Source organism: Ctenocephalides felis, unplaced genomic scaffold (genome assembly GCF_003426905.1).
Source record: "Ctenocephalides felis isolate EL2017-DRISC unplaced genomic scaffold, ASM342690v1 CF-g0.4_SCAFFOLD_01170, whole genome shotgun sequence".
In the NCBI taxonomy this organism is placed as follows: Eukaryota; Metazoa; Arthropoda; class Insecta; order Siphonaptera; family Pulicidae; genus Ctenocephalides; species Ctenocephalides felis.
The window spans coordinates 4,601,264-4,618,546 of NW_020537324.1; the positions used below are offsets into that span (position 1 = coordinate 4,601,264).

Sequence of the window (17,283 nt, forward strand, 5' to 3'; positions counted from 1 at the left end):
TCCTCCATCTGCTGCTAAATTCTCTAAATTCTTATTAGACGGATGGTGCAATGCATTGATCAAGGTTATCGATTTGTAGTTGTTTTGGCGATAAACTATTAAATGAAATGAATGGATGAAAATTGTAGTGTGATAAGGTTTTGAAAATAGTCATAAAATCTCGCTAGTGAAATAGTTTACATTCTTAATATTTGTATTATTAATCAGGAATTACGATCTTTTATAGTATTTTTATTATAATAGGTTCTTTTAAAAAATGGGAAAAATAATTTAAAAATTTCATGCTTATTTGAATTTCCAGGCCCTTTGAAAACAAATCCCTTCCGCAACACCTTGCCGCTATTTGATAAACATGATAAACACCCTCAAACTGATTTGCATGTTTGGGTCAAACTCTTTCAATATTACTAGATCACGCTCTTCTGTTTTCAATAAACCATTTTAGCATTTTAGCATTTTAATTACAGCCGGATTCTATTTTAATCTTGGCCGTATTTTATAAAGCTTAACGCTCGGCTCCACGGGTATTCCGCAGCAATCGTGTTGTAAAATACAAAGCGGCGTCACTACGCTTTTTCATGCAAAAAACTTTGGGAAAATCTGTATTCATTATCGGGAAATCATCGGAGAGTGTCACGGCAAACTTGTGAAAACAAAAAAGGAAAACAGAAAGGAAATATGGTAATCGATGAGGCCAATATCGATATTAATTATGACAAAACTTTGTGACAGCCAGCGAGTTTTTATAGGAATATTTGATATAATGAATTATAATAGGGCTGCGTGACAAATTGGAATTTCTAATAATAGGTCTTTTGTAAATAAATTAATGATTCATTAACTATTTCAAATAACGTTATATTATATATACATATATATAATATATATATATATATATATATATATGTGTGTGTGTGTGTGTGTGTTTATCAGAATTGTAATTTATTATATGCAAAAAATCATTTCGACTAGTATCATTTCAATGTCAAATTTAAATAGCCTGCCATGATATTAAGATTCTCCGTCCTTCGTTTGCCCATGATAAGAGTTGTTTCGTAGGATTTGGCACTAATGGAATGCTATAATACATTACCCAGTAATCAAAGTTTGTAAGGGTTTGGCTTTCGCCCCGACTTGATGGATGACATTACACCTGTCTCGAAATCAGATGATTCGGCGAGCTTAATGCATAGGCTATTATGTATAATATATACACATGTATATATACAAACATCACCACTATATCTTTATAAATTTGAGATAACCATAAAATATTTGATAGATGCTATTTCCAATGTGTGAACTGTCGGCATTGTAAGTTGTTATTGTATATGATCTCATTTTTCATATTTATTAAAAATTTTATATACATATTAAATATTAATACTTTTTATTATATCTTACATAATATTGACATTAATAATATATGATTGAAGTTTAACAATTTATAAATTATTATAACTTGTAATGATAGCCAATTTTTATAATCAATACAACTTTTATAAATTATCATTATACTTAAGTATATTCAGAAGACCATAAATTCGATTAGCATAAAAATCATTGCATTTATTAGAAATCAAATGTAGAGTTTAAACTCTCCATTTTTATTGTAAAGATTTAATAGGTCAATTTAGCTCTTTATTAAATTATCCTTCTGCTTGAATTACTCTAACTGCTTCAATATAACTAGCGTTGGGATTTTTTCCTCTCCTTTGTGAACTTTTTACTTACTTTTTCCGTAGAGTAGTATTTTTTGCATTTTTTCTATCCGGTAGTCTCAACAGTAATTAGTACTCAGCACTAGATTATTCTATACATATGTTCATTACAAATCAGAGCTTTTTAAATTTTTTACCTTGGAATTAAATGAAAGTTAAGTGTGGTTCACATTCACCGCGATAAAGAAACTTTTTATATGGTAAATAAAAAAAATCAGAAAATTGCGTTTTGTATTAATATAATGCAAATTTTATATGTAATAGGTGAACAGGATGATCAAATGCATATTTGTATGTCATTTGTATTTTCTTCTATCTCTTCAGTGGTTATATGCATTAAGTTCATGGTTGTATATCGAGTGCCTTCTGAAATTATGAAAAGATATCACGTACGCAATTTATTCGAATTCCGAGAACACGCTCAAGGAAAATATAACTTTGATTAGCTTTAATACTTTTCATATCTTCTGCGGCGCTATAAATCAGGCGGGGAGAACCAGAGTACCACCAGGAATGAGCCAGGAATTACGGCCGACGCGAACGTGTGCAATCATTACCGAGTTAGCGCTCTCTCGTCACCACGTAAATATCAATTGCAGGAGAAATTGTAAAAACTAGTCGTGAGTGGCATTTTGCTAACTTCCCGATACTTATAATCATTCAACTTAATCAATAATCAGATTCAACTATTTAGGTAAAATGTTCAACTGCCTAACTCGATCCAAATGATGTCTTCCCAATAACTAATTTTTTGTTGTTCAAGTTTTGGATATTGAGTATCGATTTAATTCCTATGGTTCCAAATCCTATATTTTATACCAATTTATGAATTTCAATATTTAGTGGATATTATGTCTATAATATCAGATCACTTTCCAAGGAATCTGCAAACGATCTTATAATTACAAAGGGCTGAAACAGAATTTCAAATCCGTGTAATGTTGAATATTAAGTATATCGTTGCTTTTCTTCATTATATTATTCAGCCAACCAGTACGATGCAAATTTGATTTACAATTCCGTTTGCGTATGTTGAATTTATGATATCCTATTTCCAAAATCCAAATGATATGATGATTTTTTCTGTTACTTTATTTATGATTGGGTGTTTGCATCTTCCCTGATCAGAAGAAAGGAAAATTGTATTATAGATTACGAAAATTGAGATTTATTCGCTGCGGATATCACTGATTTGCATGTATTGATTACTTGGGAGAAAACCGTGGATTTGCAAGTTAATATTCACATAGCTAGAATAAATATCAGTCACTGAATTTTATTGTGATCCAAAATGCGTTACAATATTTTATGTTTTTCCTGACAATTTGAATCTTCAGTTACATCATAATTGTATTTTTCACTTAATTGCTATTTCATTATCAGTGAATATTATTATTTTAAATTGTTTTCCAATAATTCCAGCGAATCAATCATGCTCTACCTTGGCGTACTTCTCAATAACTTTGTCGTTTTAGAACTTTGCAAACTAATCCTGAAGTTTGCTTCGTTGTTTGGTTATTTCATATATAAACATACTTGTGTGCACTTTATGTGTTTTACAGGTGTTTGTATTTCCTTTGCATTTATTTGTTTGAATAGAAATCATTTATAAAAGTTTTGTTTCGAAGACGATAACTCATAGCCGTTCAACAGTCACACTTCTATTTTAAACCAGTCACAAATCTCGAATGGAAATAAATCACAAATAGCGACGAAAAATGAAAAATGAACAGAAAAAATGTATAGTAAACAACAAGAGGAAAGACATTCTAGCTGAATGCAAGAAAACAGCTTTGCAAACAAACGAAACTTCGGGAAATCATTTATAAATCTGACGTGCTGAAAAAAGTGCTTCGGGAAGTGAAATTTCTTGCTTACGTTTGAGCAGAAAAGACTCACTGGCTGCTTGACTTGAAAGAAATTTTTTTACATACATAGTTAATGTTTAACTGATCAATACTTTTAGTTACATTTAATATAATATTATAATTTATATCTTTACTTACTTGGCTTGAAAAGCACAACAGCATTTAGATTAGGTAAATAAATCATTTGAAATATGGTAACTTGTTTTTTCTCATTGTTCTTGTGAACATCAAGTGTTAGGTTTACGTTTAGTGCTCATTCGATGTATTCAATTAATTCGACCATTATACATGTAGTTTGTTTATGATTTTAATAAATGTGCTTCTAGAATGGTTATTGCATGTAGTCATGCTGAGAATTGCTCGGTGCAATAACACCAACCATATTGTATTTTATTACGCAATTAAAAGCTACGCCGGTCTTGTACAACCCACTGTTCCACATTTTGCGTTTTATACATTCTTTTGGCGGTTAGATTACTTTTTGGACGAAATAAAAAATTAATTACATAGGAAGCATTTTAATAAACTGTTCGAGAGATTTTCACTGATAAATAATTCGAACAGTCGTCGTTCTGTAAATCATCTGTAGTAATTGTGGGTATTTCTTCGACTGTTCCGTTCCCAGATTTTCGTTTTTTACGAGCGGCAGATTGAATATTATATCGTAGTATATTCTCAGTCTTATATTTGGAAACGTGACGAAAACCCCATCTGAATCATAAAGTATTCATTTCAGGTTCACCCGGACACCGCTTCTCCGGGATTTATTTTCGAATACGCGGCGTAATACTGTTGGCCATGGCCGTTTGTAGTCTGTCCATAACCACTTTCCGCGTGTTTGCCCGTCGATGTTTCGGGTTCTCTTTAAACGCTTAGAGTTGTGATGTAACATCAGTCAGTGCGCGATCCGATACACCTTCAATAAACGGATTAAATCTCCCAAAGAGCTTTCGGCGTTGATGGGGCTTAGGACCCTCAGGTTGCAAGGTGAGCTTTTACGCGGCTTGTGCTTTCAAGAGGAAAGCTTCACAAAAGCTCTGTGTCGCACAATGGCCAAAGCTGCCGGTCTGAGCCGATGCGACGTTCCCACGCGACTTGGGTGCCGCGCGGCCGCCCGCCGAAGCACTACGCGCCGTGTGAATTACGATTTCACCTTAAAAGGTCTCCTTTCATCGATTCAGCATAAAGGGTCGTCTTGCGCTTGATTTCATCAACAATAGATTCCGCAACGATGCTAAATCTTGATGTGGAAATTGCGTAAATGCTGCCTTTGAGAGTTATTTTTGCGTTCGCTCAAAGTACGCTCATCAATGATTTTACTCGCCTTATATTAGCATCTCATACATTCTTTCAAAGGGAATATTACAAAAGATTCTAAATTAAAATAAATTTATTTTATTTCTTACTATTTTATAACAGGGGGGCATCCATTAATCACGTGTGGCATAAAGAAAGGAGAGGGTGACAAAAAATCATAAATAACCACGTAGAGGGAGGTGGGTTTTGTTGGATATCACGTGTATTCATTTTTCACCTGAATTTTTAAAAATCACAATTTTTTCAAAAATATTTCCAAAAAAATATGATTATTTTCTAGGTACTAAAAATACACATGATGTTTGGTGGGGGAGGGGTGTTAATTTTAAATATTACCAAGTATCACCAAGGTGGAGGGAGGGGTCCAAAAATTCTCAAACGTGGTTAATGGACGCCCCCTCACTTGAATTCAAAAAAAATATTCTTATAGAAAGGCTATGATAAACTATATTACTCTGGATTTTTTAATTGCATAAAAACGGTTATTTTTACAAAATGATTGCAATAATTTTTAAGACAGAGACATGTTCACATCTTTAAAATAATATAATAATAATTCAATAATAATGATATGGTTGAACATAAAACCGTTTTCTACCAATGCACTTTGCTATTGGTCGATCGTAATTTTACTATTTATGGATTATTTTATAAGAAATCAAATTCGCCAAGCGTACAAATTTAATTTTACAAATACATAACTTTCATGTTCGTTATATAAATTTATTTAAGGATGCTTTTTTTTATAATTACTTAAAGTGAATAGAATTTACGAGCAAAGAATCGTTTATCTTTAATTAGGATAAAACGCAGTGACTTGGCATCTTTGAATCTACTCGAGCGATATCGTAATGCGCATTAAGAAATTTTAATAAGTAGAACAAATAATAGAGATCGAATAGGATTTCATTCAATCAAATTAAGTATATGTAACCTCAAATTACTTCTTTATTACAATTAGTTGTTTTTTTATCTCAAAGTGTATCAAAAACAAGAATGGTTCCTTACTCATGTATTTTTTTCATGAACGCTTCACAGGTGAACTAATACCAAAATTGATATTATTCGGCACAGGATATTAAAATAATTGGTTCCAATTATTTTCTCGAAGTTTAATTTCATGTAAACGTTAAAAGCACATTCTTGTGAAAGTTCTACATCACTTTCCTAAGCTCACACTCTATATCCGTGAAAGTAACATATGAAGTGCAATGAAACGGCTAATTCAAGTATACTGTTCGTGGAAGGAACTTAATTATTTTATGTAGAAGTTTCATTAAATTGCTGTGTGTCTGTGATCACGATCCGATACAATTTATTTTCTCGTTAATCTGACCTCATGTTAACTTTTTTCTTCGAGTATTTCATCGTAACTGGAATTGCATTTGGAAGCATTTTTCAAATGGTTGGTAAAGTTTAAATTGTGAGATAAATATCAGTTTTAATGTAACATAATAATTATATACATTCAATATTATCATTTTAAATTGAAAAGATAGTGGAAATTATGCTACTTTAGTTCTATTTTCAATAACGAATTGCGGAGGCAGATAATAGTGTTAAATATTACTTAAAGATATTACCAAATATAATTTAGCTACCAAAATATACTTCAACATGAAATTAACATATTTACAAACTTCAAACAAACTTTTGGCATTTAAAAATTTTATGTTAATACTGTAGAATTGACGATCCCTTAATTTTCAACAATGTGAGGGTTGAAAATTATAAAGTTGTGCTCCAAAGTCGTTAATGGCTTTAAAAGAAGTTCGCGAGTTTGAAGATTCGTCGCTTTGTTTAGTAGTAGCATTAGGATTATTTTTTATTAAGGTGTCAAAAACATGCTGGAAATGAAAAATATGCATTATGTATCGCAAGTTCTTAAAATAGCAATAAATAAAATCTGTTGAAACACGCATAAATAATCCTGGCTCACTTTGCCGGCCGATCGCCGTTCTTTGTCCGGTGATAGATTGTGCGAATATTTATGGTGCGTTTCGGCTTCGACTCACGCACGCAAATCATAGGCCGGGAGACACTGACAAAATAAATTAAACTACGTAACCGGTGTTCTCTATTTTAATTTGGGTTATTTCTATGTAGATTAGTGTGGTAATTTTAAATATCACGACGTATTGCCAACAGGGAGTCCCAAAATCCCTAAAAAATCCGTAATGGACGCCTCCTTAATGTGTTACGCCCTGTATTTATTTTATTAGTATCACTTTTCATATAAATTATTTTTTGGTTTTGGTATATATTGTATTAATTTTTATGCTTACTTTTGTTTCTTTTTTGTATAATCAGAATGCTTATGGTTTGAATATCAAAAATAAATTATTATGGAAAAATAATGAATTAAAATGATAATAATTAAGCCTCAACCGCTATGGGAATGATAATTAAAAAAAAATAGTTTTTGTCACTTTAGTATATTTTAATGTTTTAAATTAGGCTAACTTTTTGTAGTCTTTGCCCCTCGGTTTATTCTCTCTGATCGCCCCCCGTCTCTGTCGGTGGAAAAGCGAGCATTCCTTTTTATTAGGTCACGTTTCGCGGGCGTAGAATTGCTTTCAAAACCGCCCTGACCGCTCTCCTTCTAGGTATTCATTGGTTTTATACACAAGATGCGGTATTGGTCACTCTTGTCCAAAAACCTTCATTCAAATGGCATTCGTTGAGGTTATGTGGTTCTAAAAACTTAGTCAAATGGTTTATTTCTTGAAGGCAAACTTATGAAATAGCACAATACAAAATAAAGGATTGGGTTTAACTAGAAAAATAATGAACATAAAAGAAAGAGTCCAAAAACTTTATTCAAATGAAAATTGAAATTATTTATTAGATTTAATTTTCAAAATTAGAATTATTTTCAAAAATTAACTAAAGAATGTATTAAAACAAGAGTATTTTTCAAAATTTGAATTATTTTTGGAGATATAGCTGTTTGACCACGACAATCTACCTCTGAATCTTTCTTCTGCGAATCTTTAATATTTTCACAGAATATTCCTTAAAGACACTTTAGTATGAACTACTTGATGAAATGAAATAAAATTGGCTTATCCACAAATTTCTTTCAAAAATCGCATAAAATTAATGCCTCTAGACGAGAATACCCTCTTAAGAAGAGACTGATTCCAAGACAGGAATGTTGCTCCAAAATCAACTGAAATGATATGGGTTGTTTGTTGAATTGGGTTGGGTTCCAAATGTTGGTTGATCCACTCTCCAATTGGGGTGCTAAATCCGTCCAACCTTTTCCTGGTATCGTGGGCTGAGCTTATAGTTATAATATAAAACAACAACACTGGTAGAAATCTCCTCGGAACCTTGAGCACTTCATACTGGTATAGGCTGAAAGAGTCTCTACGCAAAGTCTAATACAAACACTGAATTTAATTTGACTGTTACTTTATTTAATCTTTAATAAACTTTTAAATCATAAACTGACATAAATTCGTGTTAAGACATACTCTCCTAAGACATCACTGAATTTGATAGACGATCACTACTCTATTTATTCAGTATAGGACGTGACATATGTGCACTTCCGCATTCGTGCGCTGGCCTTGTACTTTGGTTATTTATTAAAACCCCACAAAATGCATTATTACACAATACAACCTCCCCAAGCACTTATACTTTGATAAAATAATTTTATTTAATTTCACAATCTGTCTAATTTAATGAAGCAAAAAATTACTTTAGGCGACTTGCTTAAAATATGCATGCATCCATAGTAAGCCAGGAATTAATTGTGTAATACTATTTATTCCCATTGCTGCTTATGGTGGTATAACTTAAATGAACTGCTTTTGTTTTTAATCTCGTACATTTACGTGAGTAAAATATAAAATATTTTCTGTGTAGTAAACTAACAGTGCAGGCTTACCCATGAATAAGTCCTATAATATATCTATAAACGAGCGCTCTCGATTTTCCTCTATTATCTCTCTAGTTTTCGCAGTCGTACATTTAACGGCAACATATTTTTTTCGTCGTTTCCTGTTCCATTGAATTCGGACGTGAGTTTTCGATATCGCGCTCTCGTATTTTCTATTTACGTGTTGTGCGGTAAATGAATGTGGCCGCACGTACGCCCTCCTGCCGCCCTAGAGCCGCCGTTCTGCCGCCTTGCTGCCCTGCCGCCCTCAGCGGACGCTTGCTCGCTTTTAATGCCTACAATGACAAGAAATCGCTTTTTGACAATGCATTATTCTCATAGAAACGTGAACTTCTGAAAGGAATCTCGGAAGGGACGAAGACTTGGTTTGAAAGGTATCGGGAAATATTTCTAGGGCTCCAAACTTACGCCCGATCCAGAGTATGTAGTTGCAGTATATTTTATTTATGTAATAAATTATATTTAGACTATTGAAAATGTATAAGGGTATTTCTATAGTATCGCAAGTTATTTACATTTCTTATAGTACATATCTATGGTATGTTACACTCGAGCATCATCGTCATAGTCATTTTTTATTAATTTCACGCTTTGATTCAAGAGACATGGGCTTTTTATTTACCTTTTTTGGAGAAAATTTTTATTCGCTCAAAACTAGTTTTTTAAATTTTGTTGGTATGTCGAAGCAACGAATCACTTCTTTGGCGTCTCGTATCTCAAAACACTCATATGTCTGGTCACTCGTAAGTCAGGTTACTACTGTATTTATTTTGGCAACAGAAGACGAAGGTGAACTCGAAGATCTCTAAACATCATCAGGGATTCAAGTTTTTTATTTTCTAGAGAACTTCGACTATTTTGTAATGGGCTATATTGTGGTTCATATGTTACCTTCAATTTTAGTTATTTTCACAACCAAGTACGTTTTTCAATTTTCAATTATTAAATGCTGTTCATCATCCTAAAGCTGTTAATCATCGTTTTGCTTACTCTATGTTACGTTTTTGCAAATACATCGCAGTATACATTTTCCGCATAATCAACATGTCTCTATATTCAGCATCGGATTCATCAATCATTTCGGAAAAGAATAAACATCGCGCTCGTTCATCATAGTGGTAAAGATGATTATAGAAATGTCAGACGGGAATTACTGCTCCATATTCATGGCGAACTGATGACCAAATAACATGACCATTGTGCGCCTAATAAGGTTCCGAGTTTGATAAAAATTTAGTATCAAAATTATACAATATTGCGGTAAATAAAATTCACAATTAGTTCCACACATGCTGGTAGAAATATGTTTTTTAAAAATTCTCTCTTCATTTATATTTCACACTTACTTTATTATGATGATTTTATGTTCCAATTACAACAAGTTTAATGTTTCTATTACATAGTGTAGTGCATTTCCACATCCTCATAACATAGATTATCGATTTATCTGGTTTTAACATTAAGGTGCACAACTAGTTAACCGCCTAAAAAACGTGATTTTTGGGAATTTATATTAAGAAAATTACTTTATCAAAAATTTTAGGAATATATTTATACATGTTTTAAGAATACATACTAAAATTTTTGAAGAAAAAAATTAAATATTTTTTAAGTTTTCGTCGATCTCCAACGGCGCGACAAACAAAAGGGCCTTCACTGCTGCAGTGATTCCGGCCTTCTACGTGGATGAAATTTCAAAAAAAAATTCTCGTTAAACTAGATAATATTGTCTGTAAAATGAACTACGATAAAGAAAAAAAATCAAAAATTGACAAAATGACGGCGTTTTCTAAAAAAAAAAGACGAATTTTACCTAAAATTTTGGTTGTTTTTGGACTGCCAAAAGTCGATTTTTGATCCGATCAAAAAATCGATAGTTCATTTTACGGAGAACTATATATAGAACATGTAAAAAAAATTTGATAGTGATCGGATCATTTGTTTTTGAGTAATCGCTGTAGCAAATTCGGAAAACGCTGTTTCGAGAAAAACGCGTTTAAAGATTAAATGATCGTTATACTATATACTATATATATTCTTTAAATGGCTGTGACTCAAAAACTATTTAAGATATCGATTTAAAATTTTGGTATGTTATTTTTAAAGTTTTATTTTTTAACTCAAAATATGGAAAAATTGAAAATTCGATTTTTTGAAAATTTCACACTAGTTGTGCCCCTTAAGATTAGGAAACTGTAAGTAGGAAAGACTGGGTATCGTTGTGCCACTTTTTTTGATCGGCAATAATTTTGTTAATTTACTAGTTAGAGAAAGAAATATAAATTAAAATGTAATTTGAACATTTGTCCACGTGTAAATACTGAAATACTGTCTTTAAATACGATGAATTTGTCATAAAATCAAATCACGCAAAAAAGGTGAGTTTCACAACCGTCCGCACCCGAGAAAATATTGAAATCTGAATTTGAAGCCTAAAATCGAAAAGAAATCTAATTATGCCTCTAATAAGAATTGCTCGTCCCCGCAACCCTGCCTGGCTCAACAATAGCCCCTATTGTTTGGGGCTTCGACAGTTAGCTTCTGCCTTTGCGACAGCCGCCCGTTGTGTTTCCGCCCATACTGGGGAGCCTCATCAGCCTGTGGTCATATTGGCCGGACACATTGTTCCGAAGGATTTACGTCGACGTGTCACACGACACAGATCGAATGGACGGACCGGCCCGACGGCTGACGCATTGCCAGGTTCGAAATGCAAAGCGGGGACATGGGGACATGGGGACATGGGGACGTGGGCACATGGAGACATGAGGACAAGCGACACAATCGGCCGCACCACCCGACGAGGTAGTACTGGCAAAGATAAAGATAAAGGACTAGAATGAAACAGAGAGTTAATGAAACGCTATATAATTATTTGAAGTAAAACTTTTTTATGCACGTTTGACATGAACATTAAGGTGATTCGAAAAGTGTGATTGGGATAAAGACGTATTTTTCAAATTATACATGCATTTGTGGATTATACAAACTGAATTCCTGCTTAATTATGAAATTTGTATTACAAAGTTTTTATGTTAGAGACTACATTGTACTATATTATGGTACGCATAATTCAACATCATCATTATAATATTATATATATATATATATATATATATATATATATATATATTATCAGTTATCAGTTATAAAAATATTTGCTTAATTTAGGAAAATATATGATGTTAGTTCTACAAAGTTTGCATATTCTATAAATGTAATAAAAATATTAAATTTTACCATAACAAATATGCAAATTTTAAAATACAACTAGCTGTAAGTGGAATTCTGTCTTAAGGCAATTAGGGCATCGTTCCTTAAGGCAAATTGCTGGAACTTCCCGTACCAAAAATTATTATTTTTTTTTAAAACGATTAACATTTTTGAAAAAAAATTACTTTGAAAAAATAAGATTTTTGAGAAACTATAAATTGGACAAAAAATTAGTTTTTTTTGAAAAAAAAAAATTTTTTTTAAAAAATTTTTTTTTGAAAAAAAATTTTTTTTTTTGAAAAAAAAATTTTTTTTTCTTTATTTTGACATATTGTGGAAGATCTGAACTTTTTTTTCAAAGCAATCGTACTGCTTTAACTACATAGGGACAAAATATAAAGCGCGTAAGCGCCGCGTCGCTGTCTAACGCCTAAGCATTGGTACGGAACCGATAGGAATGTTAACAAAATGTATACTTATTGTTAAAATCTCTATAAAATGTCTGATAATTTGATGTGCATATGTCTAATGATCATTTTTGACCGTCAAATGGCTCATTTTTTTACTTTTTCCTCTATATCTCCGAAACCACTGGACCTACCTTTATGAAAGTTGTATCGATTCTTCATCTTGTCAATACAAATAAAATGTTTTTTGAATTATTAAAATCGGACGCTCCGTTCTCTTAAAAACTGAGTTACCGTTTTCGGAACTTTTTGCCCCGTATCTTCGGAACGGCTTGACCTGCCTTTGCCAAAAACTAATCAGCACGTCTCCTTATCAATACGGATCGAATGTTTTTTAAATTATTCAAATCGGTTGATCCGTGTTCCCGAAATCGTCGACGAAAATTTGTATCCGCACATACATACACACACATACATACATACATACACACACACACACACACACACACACACACACACACACACACATACATCCATTTTTTCTAAGGTATGTCAAAATGTTCAGAAACCTCTGAAACGTAAAGATATATAAAAATTTTCATTTTCGATTTTTTTGCGATTACTATAACTTGCCCTACGGGAAGTTAAAAAGTTTAATTACTATTCTTTTATATAGTACCTAGTATCTACTATCCTAAATTTTATATATACATATTCCAGAAACAGATAAATTATTCCGATTTTGATCACGTTCTACTACATTCATGAATATTATATCATACCAAAGAAATCCAAAAAACGTTCTCACTTTATAATTTATATAAATAAATATATATATATATATATATATATATGTGTGTGTGTGTGTGTATGTGTGTGTGTGTATTTCGAAATTGTATAAATATAAAGTCACAACATCATTTTCACCTAGAATATTTAATCACATTCAATATTGAGTTAAAAATTCTGTTTCATATGCATATGCCATTAGAATATTTTTAACCATTCTAACTATCATTTTATTTTATAGTTAACTAACAAAGTTTTCAATTATCTTTGGAACAAAATCGAACTTCTTACTTGACTCCTTTGCAAAGTTGATTTCTCAACTTTAATTTAATAACGTTTGATGATATTGCGATGAACAAGAACTTTTGAATCGAATTCTAATTTTTAAGACTGGAATGATATAAAATTAATTTCAATAACAGGAAACTTTGTAATCTACATATATTTAAAAATAAGTCGGGTTTTCCTTCCTGACGATTTAACTCCAGAACGCACGAACCGATTTTGACAATTATGCATTCGTTGAAAATTAGTGGTGCATGGCACCGTGCCATTTAGAAAATCATTACTCACAAGTTGGAAAACCATCCTCTTTGTTTCTGTTAACGTCAGACCAAAAAACAAAAAATGTGGTTTACCAAAGAGCACTTCAATGAAACGGATAATTTGCGGATTCACTTTCATTTACTTAGAGAAGTTCAACTAAAAAACACTTCATTTTTGTAATCGAAATAAATTTATTACTGTTGTGCAATAAAATCATTTTTTTTCCTTTTCAAATATAAAACAAACAAAAAATTTCTTTATCTTTTTCACTAAACCATCTGGTGGCGAAACGGAGTTCGTCGGGTTTGGTAGTTGCTTATAAATTAAAGATTTTGAGCATATGTTACTATCAAAAAATTGATTACAAAAATTATTCAATTTGGAAAACGATTGAAATATATTTTTAAAATAATTCACAATAAAAAATAACCAAACGTTTATTGATCACTTAAGCATATAAAACAATTATCAGATTCTTGTGTCGTTTGATACTTTAGTTATTTTATTCATCTGGAGCTGGATGTAAAGTTATTTGCTTTATATGAGAAGAAATATGAAAAAATTTTGCACAATCAAAAGTTACATGCGATTTACTGGCCTTCTGGTGTTCAATAATTTGTTCGAATCAAGTAAGATGTGATTTGAATCTGATTGTTGAAGAACTTGATTTGAAATATTCGAGTTGGCACATTAATATTTACAATGAATAAAACAAAAAATAGCATAAATATTCGATTATTTCAGGTTTTCCGGGTGACGACTGGTTGCCATCAGGTGCTCGGAGGTTCCCTTCGGCTTATTTCCATGCGGAAGCGCCCTTCGATAATTCGGTCGCCGAACCGGCGACTGCCCGCCTGCCGAAGTGTGCGGACGCGAAGGCGGCCCGAGCGCCTTGCAGGTGCCGATTCGAGGTAAATAGATAACAATATAATTAAATCTAAAACTATTTGGCTTATGAAATCATTATTGAGCTATTTGCTGTCAAGCTTAAGGGGCAACGTCACTTTAAAGCTACTTTTACGCCATTTCAAACCACAAAGAGTTTTGTTTTGGTAGAAGGAAAGGTGATGAAATTATAATAATTGAGAAAATTATTTAACGTGCATCTAAGTAACAGCATAGAAAATATTCCAAAATAACGACCCCACATTCATTTTTGCAGAGCATGTAGAATCTGAGGCAAAAAACAATTAATTTTAACTTCCCCGAGCAAAAATTAAAGTTTTTGTGAAAAAATCCGATTTGCTAAATTTAGGTTTTCTCGACTTTTTAAGTCATTCTGAATTGAATAAAACCAAATTTGAAAATAGTATGTGTGTTTATGTATCCGTTTTCGATCTAAATATATTATCGATTTCGATATGTTAGCGACATTCAATTTCAATTTGAACGATGATCTGCCAAGCCGTTTCCTTGTAATTATAAGAAAAGTGTAATGTCTTGGTTTTTGGTTAAGATCGTCCGGGGCGTTTCTGACGAAAACATTGATGATTTTTTTTTTGTTTTTTTTTATTGTAGACTGTACACACAGTACATTCAGCTACTTCACATGTATATTTGATTAGGCAGCGTGAGAAGGAACGCTATCCTGCGATTAATTGACGATTTTGATGAAGTTTTGTATAATCATATATTTTGTAGTCTGAAGTAACTTACTAAAATATTATTGGCCTACCATAAGGTGTTGAATTCATTAAAGTTTAAAATTTCGTCCCGCGCTTACGTGATTCTAATCAGAATCCATTCCGATCATGTGTAGGTAGTCCTATGTTTCGTATGGAAAATAAAATACATTTGTATTTGTCCTATGTTTCGTAGGTATAATAAAATACATTTTTAGAACCCGAAATAAATGAAATGAAATGTGTTGAATAAATTAATTTAATTTCAACATTTACAAATAATATAAGTATGTTTGAAAGGCATCAATTGGAAATCGTTCTGAGTACTTTTTAGTGAAAGCTGTAAATGTTATTTTAGAAATGATTAAGTTGATTGCCTTAAGGTAAAAGGCTACTTAAAACTAGTTCATGCAGGCCCACCCCTCCCAAGCCATTTTACACTTCTAATTTTGATCGACATTGAACTACAGTACAGTAGTAGAGGTAGCTACTCTGATCATGTTAATCGCCTTTATTGCATTTAGGTTTGCGTCGGCTGGTATCCTTGCGGTTTGAAATATTGCCGAGGAAAAAGTGCCGCCGCCGGTTCCAGTTACAGGTGCGGCATCAAAACCTGCCGAAAGTGTTCGGCGTATTCGTACCACGCCAGACAAAAGCAGCATTGCCTCTGGGACGAATGACAAAAATAATTTTGTCATCATTATTATCTAGGATTCTGCGCAAACTGAGAAATTATGTGGTTTTGAACGTAACTTCTAAGAAAATGATAAAAATTCTCATAATATCAAATAGTAAAGACGAGCAGTAAGTATTATTAAATTAAATATTGATCCTTCTAATGCTGTCTCAGAAACTAGAAACGTTATAGTTAATTCAGTTCTTCGAACAAAATGAAATCTCTGAAATCAATTTAATTTAATTAATTAATTTTTGTACGCTGCTAAGTACGAATGGAGATATGCAAACCATGGCTAATGTGATTTTTATATTAAATGTTACAAATGCATTTTTGCGAAAGTGGCTAAGTTTTAACATTTAATAACATGAGCTATCATTATTCATTCATTCATTCAGTATATATATATATATATATATATATATATATATATCTGAGTTTAAAGATCCGGCGTTATATCAATCAAAAATAATATGTAAATAATTTTTTATCGAGCCTGATCTTTAAACTCAAATAAAATATATTATTTCAGCATCATATGCATCATATGCATATATAATATATTAGACTATACTATTTCTACTAATTTTAGAATTAGTGGTAACCGCTTTTTTTTTAAATATAATCGGCGCTATATCTGCAAATAAAAATGAACTATTAAACTTTACTGAACTTAGTTTTACAAATGAAAAAATGAAACAGCATATATACAAATATTTCTTTTATTTCATGTCCTTTGCTACAATAAATTAGATTTTACAATAATAAAAAATTGCATATCATTTCAAATTCAAATCATTCACTCTTCTAGATATTCAACATTTATAGATATTCGTGATGAAGAAAAATCCACAACAAAAAAACAAATAAGCTTAGGATCAAAGTAAATCCATTTTTTATAACATTTATTAGAAATAAGTTTGATACATCTACATATTTTGTCGCATAAGCAAAGTTGCTTGAAGTAACAAATAATAATGGGTTCAAAATTGCCAAAATATTTGAAAGTATCAATTTAAAACAATAGGTATATTAAATATTAATGTTTTAGTTTTATAAATTTATATTATATCTTCTTGTATATACTATAATTTATGACAGAGTCCTGTATTATACCTATAGATGCAAAGAACTAAATATTTTGTAATTCATAACTTACATTTAATACTTCTTAATTTCTGCTTTAATACAGAATATTTAATGAGTCTTAGTTT

The 17,283-nt window shown here is 31.6% G+C and overlaps 1 protein-coding gene across 1 annotated transcript in view; it reads left to right on the top strand.

Moving 5' to 3' along the window:
• Window positions 1–16,407, top strand: part of LOC113365996 (out at first protein) — a 103,369-nt gene extending 86,962 nt beyond the window's left edge. The window contains exons 6-7 of the mRNA XM_026607543.1: window positions 14,516–14,682; window positions 15,918–16,407. Coding sequence (XP_026463328.1) covers window positions 14,516–14,682; window positions 15,918–16,073 — 323 coding nt within the window. The 3' untranslated portion in view covers window positions 16,074–16,407. The remainder of the gene's footprint in view (window positions 1–14,515; window positions 14,683–15,917) is intronic.
• Window positions 16,408–17,283: the final 876 nt, after the last annotated feature.